The sequence below is a fragment of the Seriola dumerili genome, unplaced genomic scaffold, assembly GCF_002260705.1.
Source record: "Seriola dumerili isolate Sdu_G_001 unplaced genomic scaffold, Sdu_1.0 BDQW01000219.1, whole genome shotgun sequence".
Lineage (NCBI taxonomy): Eukaryota > Metazoa > Chordata > Actinopteri > Carangiformes > Carangidae > Seriola > Seriola dumerili.
In genome coordinates this window covers 2,852,103-2,860,433 of record NW_019174474.1, presented here as the reverse complement: position 1 = coordinate 2,860,433, position 8,331 = coordinate 2,852,103, and the positions used below count along the sequence as shown (strand labels likewise).

Below are 8,331 nucleotides of genomic sequence, written 5' to 3'. Positions count from 1 at the left end.
CTCCTGGCTTGGCTGGACGCAGGAATGCCATGTCTCACCCCTGGCGAGAAAGTGTAGCATAGTGTTCATAGCCCTATGATGTGTGTATGAGAGTGTGTGTGCATGCATGTGAGTTTATTGTGCATATCTCTCTCTCTCTCTCTCTCTCTCTCTCTCTCTCTCTCTCTGTGTGTGTGTGCGCACTGCAGCAGGACTCAGCGTGACAGCCTGAGTCAGTGGCGTGCCCCTCTGTAAGGATGTGAAAGTGTGTCACTGGGCTAGTTTGTGAGAGAGTGCAGTCAAATGCTGTCCTACAGCTCCTCCAGGCTGCCAGCTGAGGTTTACAATGCTTAATTAAACACTTTATTTCAAGTGGCCCGTCATTGGATTTGCTCAAATGCAGTCTCTGGCCAACCGCACATACATCATCACGGGCTGCCGGTTTTAATGGCCCATGGAGTATTGTACAATTTGCGAGATGATTGCAAATGTTAGCTCTTCTAATGGATGGCACTCACTGTATCAGTTGAAAGCTGTTCATCAAGAAGTGAATGTGGATCGGTCCTGAGGAGAGAATTCATCAGCCAAAGATTATTCTCCGAGGAGGTCGCAGAATCTTAGCGAGAGGCGTTTTCAGCGTTTCATGTTAATCAATCAGGCATCACTTTTGTTGTAGTAAGGAATTTCTAATGGTTGCTTAAAACTGAGGTGCTGGTTGTCCACGCATGTGATCAGAGAGGACAGGTGCGTAGGATACAGCAGTAAGTGGTCATAAAAAGCAGCAGGTCAGTTTGTCCGAAGCGGACGTTGATGTAGTTTCACACCTTGATGTGCGCTTGATTACAAATTCATCATCGTCAAAATGAAAACACTAATAACTGTGACCCATACATAAAAATTTAACGTTTTATCTTTAAAGTGATCAGGTTATAGTGTGCATATAAACACCGAGTGTGTTACCTCCTGCCCTCTCTCCTTATTTTAGGAGAGAGAAGGGGGGGGTGTCTTTGTGTGAGGGTTGTTATGGTGGGGAGTGTAGTGTTACTGTTTAAGGTTTTGGTGATATCTGAGCCACAGTGTTTGAAGTAAGGACCACTGAGGGGAAGTGGCCCACCAGACTGCTGGTCAGATGACTTCCAGTATGCTGGGGATTAGAGCCAGTTGATGTGGCAGGTGTGAGGGGATATGACTGCTCAGTGACCAGCTCCCTCACTGCTCCCACTAGAACTGGACTTTAGTGGAAAAATTTAGATGCTAATACTGTTTAATATGTCTGAATATTCATACCAATTGTAAATATGACACTTGTATTCAATTCTTCCCTTTTTTTTAAGATTGAAAATATAAAATCCAATTATAAAACCCAATTGAATTTAATTAAAAAACAAAACAACTTGTTGACATCTGTATTGTGAATTAAATGATTATCACTTCTCAGTACCTAGGAGAATTACATCAAACCCAATATGTGAAACTTTAACGGTCTCCTATGTACAATATACACATTTTCATACAAGATACACGTATTTTAAATACTTCCAAATGATTAATTTCTCCCCAAGTGTGGTCACAAAAAGCTTTACAATAAAGCATCATTTTTAAACATAATGCAATGCCTTAAGCTCTCTTAATTATTATTTTTAATTGGTATTTCTTCAGCAAGATACTAACCCTTTAATTTACCAGCTCCTTCTCTGTTGGGATCATTTGTTGTGTTTCTTCTTTTTATATCATAATCATTGATCAATCCAAAATGGTAATGACAGTTATTTGCAGCCCTGCTTGCTGCAAATGACACATTGACAACTCAGTGTCAGCTGGGGTCAGTTTTAGGACTGAGATTAAGTTTATTTACATATAGGGTGTGTTTACCAAATCTGAATCTGATTTTAAGTGAGGTGAAGATAAACAGTGTCCATGAGCCTTGGCTTAATTTTGACTTACTTACACAGGGTCGTGTTTGACTGTGTGTGTGTGTGTGTGTGTGTGTGTGTGCGTGTGCGTGTGGACGTGCGCACATGTGTTTGTGTGATGACATTTCAACAGAGCGCGAGGGCAAGGTTTATCAATTATAAACATGAGCCGATGGATCCCATTACGCTGTGTAGATATGTGTGTTTACTCAGCAGTGTGAAGAGCAAAGAGAGACAGGAGGGAGACGCAGACAAATGTATGCAGGCTTATCCCTCTCTGTGGACACTGGCTCTTGAATGTCCACATCACTCCGAGGTCATTATTATCAGTGCTTTAATTTTTTTTTCTCACTTCTTCTTTATGTAATAGTGAATAAACCGTTCGGTATCTAAATCTTATTTACACATTGTTATTTTCACAACAAATGGATAGACTGGCAAGAATCAGAGAAGCCTGGGGGCTTAGTTTGAGGCAACATCCTACTCAATCCTTTTCCAAGGAAATGATTGGAATTCCTGGTACTTAACATGCCTAATGAGTAGAACAAGGGAATCACAAAGAGGAGGTTTTTCCTTTCATTCTCCATTCCTTTCTCTCGATTCTTCTTTCTTTTCCAGCATTGTGTGAGCAGAAATCAATTTCAGCTTGTGATAAAACGCAGTGGAATATCTGCTTCGCATTTACAATGCTCCAAAATGCATTTGCATGCATTTAGCGTTTTCTGTTTGTCACGGTTTTACACCAGCAGTATGGCTTCCGATAGGAATGCATGGCAGAAACCTTATCTCTCCGTCGCCACAGTATCTCTTGCCTCCCCCACCCCCCTTCATTCTCTGGCCAGACACCCCCTGATTTTATTAATGCCCTCATCAGGAAGTGGGGCCTAGAGTTTCTCTTTACTAACAAACAAATTAGTCTTTGTATTTGAGTGGCTCCACCCCTCCTCCCTCTCTCTCCGGCTGCTGGAGAAGCTGGAAGAAAATTCTCAATGAAACAAAGAAGACATGCAGCTCGATGGCTCACAAGTGGATCCCAGGGGCATTGGTGTTGATTGGAGAAAGCAAATACTATTTTCTACTGGAGTAATGGTTTCCGTTCTAATTTTGGAGAAGTGAAACAGGAGCAAATATAGCCCATTCATCCCCATAAACAATGTGGCTTCTATTTTTGGCAGACTAGTTTGAACAAAGAACGTCAAACATGGCCTTTTTTGTCTCTACTGAAGTGGAGTTAATTTACTCTCAGGGACACTTTGAGAACACATACACATCCTATGGTTGAACATATCCTAAGGAGAGATCGCATTTGTCATTTTTGGTATGATTTTCCTATTTAAGAAGGACAATCTGATGGCACAGTGGTTATTTTGGGACTAGAAACAGTTTAGTTCTTTGCTTTATCCAGTAGTGGTGGTTAGACAGTGTTTTGACAAGGATCACAGACTCTTATTGAAAACATGCCTGTTTGTCTCATTGGACAGGCGCTATGACAGTGTCGCTCACTGCTACGACGTCCTAAGCCTCTGTAAGAACATAACAGGTTTAACCAAGGAGCTTATATGTCAAGGCATTTCCTGTGCTGACTGTTGAACCTTCTTTTAGTCGGTTCAAAATAATATGCAACCCGCTTGTAGCAATATCTGCCAATTCTATTATTATATAAATCATTCGTTGTTTCATGAATATTTAATACAATGCATTGAGGCAGTTTAGAGGATTTTACGTTTGCTTTTACAGAAGAAGTTTTCAGCTTGTTGGCTGTTACATTACAGCAGTGATTCGCAGGCAGAGGTGCTTGTATCCCAGTTGGTTCAGCAGTTGCTTGGAGCTATGTGGAAAGATTGTTGAGTAGCTCAACTGATTCTAAAAAAAAAAAAGAAATTTGATTTAATATATATCTCCACATATTAAATCAGCTGTAATACCTGAACACACATTACGATGATTGAGAGTGCATGAAAACTTGTTAGCAAGTTAGGAGGGACGTTTAAACAGTTGCCACAATTGCTGGATAAATGGTTGAACTAGTTAAAAGTAATAGGTAAATGGTTGAAATAGATAGCTAAAGTAATAGTTAACATGGTAAAGTAATAAATGTCATGGGTGGTTGAAAGCTAATCACAGCGGATGAATGGTAGGTTGCTAAAAAATTACGCATAAATAATGAAAAATCCATGTAATGGAGAAATGGTTGAAATAGATAATTAATAGTAATGGATGATGGTTGAAATTGTTAAAAAATAATAAATTGTTATAATAGAATGCTAAAAGTAATGGATCAATGGTTCAAACGTCAAATGTCTGCCACTGAAGTGGTATAAATGTGAACTTGACCAAACCGACTGATAGTTCAATCGTATGAAAAAAATATTGTTACAGTATCCACCTTTTAATAGTGTTAAATAACATCCTGTTTAAAACGAAAACATTCGAAACATGATGGGCGGCGGTCAGGTCTGTGAAGGTGCATCAAATACAAAAGGTTCTGGAATCACTGGCTGCAGTAGAGCACAATAGCATTATGGGATTATTGTTTACCATTAATTCCCACGTGTAGTAATTGATAGGCACAATTAGAGGGGAGTTGATTGTCATCAATAATAAATGGCTTTCTTGTTAATGCTTTGTGTGTGTACGTGTGTGTCGGAGGACGCTCCAGGCACTGTGGTTTCAAGTGTTGTTTTCCAAGCGCAGAGGCAGAGGAACAGCTCATTCAAACTTATTCGAACACTGGGGTTATCTGAGGTGACAGACAAAACATTTTCACTGTGAAACACGGGGCTTACGTCTGATACAAAGTATACAGAAGGTTTACCGACATGTTGAATGAACATCGATTTCCCCATTCACCTCTTTATTAAAAATGTGTTCACCTCATATGACCCTGATGATAATCTCTCTCCCTTGTTAGAATAGAAATACCTGCCCTGAGAGAACACTCAGAACAAACATCAACTTCTTTTATTCAATGTGGAAACATGGTGTCCTAACACTGCACACACTCTTTTTTTCTTTTTTAAGAACTCAGTATTATTTGTATGTATGACATGTTGCCAGCAAAGTAGCAGCCTCGCCATCTTGACTAACAGGATTATATGCTTCAGGAAGATTATTATAATTAAAATCTTTTGGCAAGAGTAATCTACATGCTATTCTATACGTAGCATTGCTGTATTCCCCACCAAACACTCCTGTTACATTCATTTATGATACAAAAGAAAATCTGTAATACTCTCTATTGTACATGCTTTTTTTTGGATGACACTAGGGCTGGGACGATTATCCGACGTAATCGACGTTGTCGATTATAAAAATTACTCGACGTGGAATTTTAGTGTCGACGCGTCGTGTAAAACCACACAGGGTAAATATTCATAGAACAAAACCGGAACTTTCTAATGGGACCGTTTATATCCATCGTCTTTGGTTTACCCGGATACAAACGCAGCGCAAGGGCTGGGACAACGCGGTGACGTAATTGAAGTCATTGACTACATGAATGATTTGCGTCTGCGTAATCTATTTGAACAACATGGCGGCGTCTACCAGCAGTACGACGGAGCGTGTGGAGCAACACACGGCTCGCACACGGTCCTCCAAAGTTTGGGAATACTTTAATCTTGACACCAACAGTGCGGTAGTCTGCAGACTCTGCAAAGTGCATCTTCATTTGTGTGTGTGTGTGTGTGTGTTGGACGGGGCAAATTGTTATATTAAATGACTAACTGGAAAATAACTGCAATAAACTGTTAGGTTAATAAAAAAAATAATCATTAGATTAGTCGAATAATCGAAAAAATAATCGCTAGATTAATCGTTTGGGACAGCCCTAGATGACATGTTTCTTTATGTGTCGTCTCTCTTTGTCTCTGTGCCAGTTTGTGGTCCGAGTATCGACATCCGAAATGAGATCAGTGAGTTCAAGCGGCTGGAGAACTGCACGGTGGTGGAGGGCTACCTGCAGATCCTCCTCATCAATGACAAGACCAACAACATCCACCAGGAGGCCTTCCGCTCCCTCACCTTCCCCAAGCTGACCGTCATCACCGACTACCTGCTGCTCTTCCGCGTCTCGGGCCTGGACAGCCTCAGCATGCTCTTCCCCAACCTCAGTGTCATCCGCGGGCGCAATCTCTTCTACAACTACGCCCTCGTGATCTACGAGATGACCAGCCTGAAGGACATCGGCCTGTACAAGCTGAGGAACATCACCCGGGGGGCCATGAGGATTGAGAAGAACCCTGAGCTCTGCTACCTGGACTCAGTGGACTGGTCTCTTATTATGGATGCTGGGTTCAACAACGTTATCAATGGAAATAAGAAGGCAAAGGAGTGTGACAATGTCTGTCCAGGCATCATGGAGGATAACCCTCTCTGTCAGAGGACGTCGTTCAATGACAACTACGACTACCGCTGCTGGACATCTAACCAGTGCCAGAAAGGTAACCTGAATTTCTATCATGTTTTATTTCATACTTTTTATCAAAAAGAATAAAGCAGGCGATGCTCTAAATGTGATTTTTGCTATATTTAAATTGAATTTTAATAGCAGCAGTGTTTGTGCAATATGAGTACAGTAAATGCAGATGTGACTTTGATCTAGGTAGGTGGTTTCCAGTCTCACAAACATTCTGAAATTGAGCATTTCTTCACCAGTGAACAACTCCCATGAATCTATGCAGTGTTTTCCCTTCATTTCCGTCAGGCTGTAGGATTGTCCACGGGCCAGTGCAAACATTTCCTCTCTGTTCATTATAGAGACCTTGTCTTAAGATCAGGCTATTTGTGGAGTGAAGGATGGCTGCAATATAGAGCACCAGGTATTAGAAAGGCATACTCAGTTGAGGTTAAAGTTGCTCTGCCAAGAAATGAGCTAGTCTACCTGTCTGGACCATGTCAGTTAAATATTTGCCTTAGGGACTTTTTGCAATTTATGAAAAGGGGTATATTGAAGAATCTGGGGGAGGGTCATCCTTGTTTAACTTCGGCCCCGCGGTAGGGTCATGCATTTTTTAAAACAGTTCAGAGGAGGGTCATATCGTTTATATATATTTATACATATTAAAATTTAAATTCCTCTCCGTCTGCAGGTTTGAATTAATTCAGTTATGTCTATTTGTCGCTTGTGTTCATTTTGTCTCAGCTATTCCTGCAGCACTCAAGGCGAGCGTAGCAGCTTGCGCCAACTTTACATATCTTAACCAGTCTTTTTCTTGCAGATTTATGAGAGAGAGACAGCTTGTGCTTTTTGATTAGAATTTGGGACAAGCAGATCAGCCGTCTCATGCCTCCTCAAAACTACTGTAGAAGGCAGTTCAAGCCTTTTGTAATATGCTCCTGCAGCCCGTTTGACACAGACAGCATTAGCTGAGCTCTCGATGAGGCCTCTGGTAGAAATGTTCTGTTGCTTTCTGACATCAAAAATCCAGCTACTCTTTTTGTTTTCAAACACCACGTTTCTTGCCTGTATCGCTTTCCATGCAGCTATTTTCAAGACGTCAAGCTTCTCTTTGTTTCTGAAGGCTATCAGTGCTTTATTTTTAAATTTCCTTGCAAGGTTTGCAGAGGCCAGGGTCATGAATAATTTTTCACGGTTGCAAGCAGGGTCACATACATTATTCTTCAAATACAAAAGGGTCCATTGATGTGTTTAATCAGAGGTTCAAATTCCTCCACACTTAAAGATAACAGACAATGCTTTATTTCAACAGTCGACACAGTAATCACTGAAATTTGGAAAAGGCTATTAACATGTCTTTAAATACAAAACACTTGAGCTCAATTAACGTATCTTTAAAAGAATAAACGTACATTAATGCTGCTTTAATTTCATAGTGTGCCTGTATATAAAATGTGCCAAAACTCATATTCTAGACGGATGTGTGCTGTGAGAGAAGTTGAGTGTTGAAAATGTACCTTTGCAGGCGACCTGAGTGATATACAGGGTGAGCAGAAATTTGTATGCTAGACCAAGGAGGTGGTAGGCATTTGTCAGCACATTGTACCGCCTGAGAATTTAGTGGCAACGCAGTGGGCACTCTTTCCAGGAGGAACAGATTTCAACCTCCTCTTCATTCTCCTCCTCCTCCACCGTTCTGGTGTCATACCGTTGTAATGGTGACATGTTCAGTCTTTCCCACTGTAGAACAAACCTGCTTAATTCACATTCACAAAATCTTTGCGTTTGTGTTAAACTCAAACAGACACTTGCTGAGCTCTTGAAAGGCTGACTGTGGAAGTGGTGGGGAATTCACTTGGGAGGAGTTTTTAGGGTCTGAAAGAATAGAGTGTGCAATGACTCAGAAATCTTCTGTGCATTGTCTCAATGGCTGTGTCCATGATAGGATTATCCACAGTGATCTCGAAACTCTTCTCTGGACTTGTGACAGTCTCAACATGAGCCAGTGTGTCTTCCATTTCCAATACTGCCGCTTTATCC

At 41.0% G+C, this 8,331-nt stretch overlaps 1 protein-coding gene across 1 annotated transcript in view; it reads left to right on the top strand.

Moving 5' to 3' along the window:
* The window catches only part of LOC111228731 (insulin-like growth factor 1 receptor), an 86,492-nt gene that overhangs the window by 12,025 nt on the left and 66,136 nt on the right, over positions 1-8,331 (top strand). Inside the window, exon 2 of the mRNA XM_022754750.1 lies at positions 5,771-6,334. Within this exon, the coding sequence (XP_022610471.1) occupies positions 5,771-6,334 (564 nt within the window). The remainder of the gene's footprint in view (positions 1-5,770; positions 6,335-8,331) is intronic.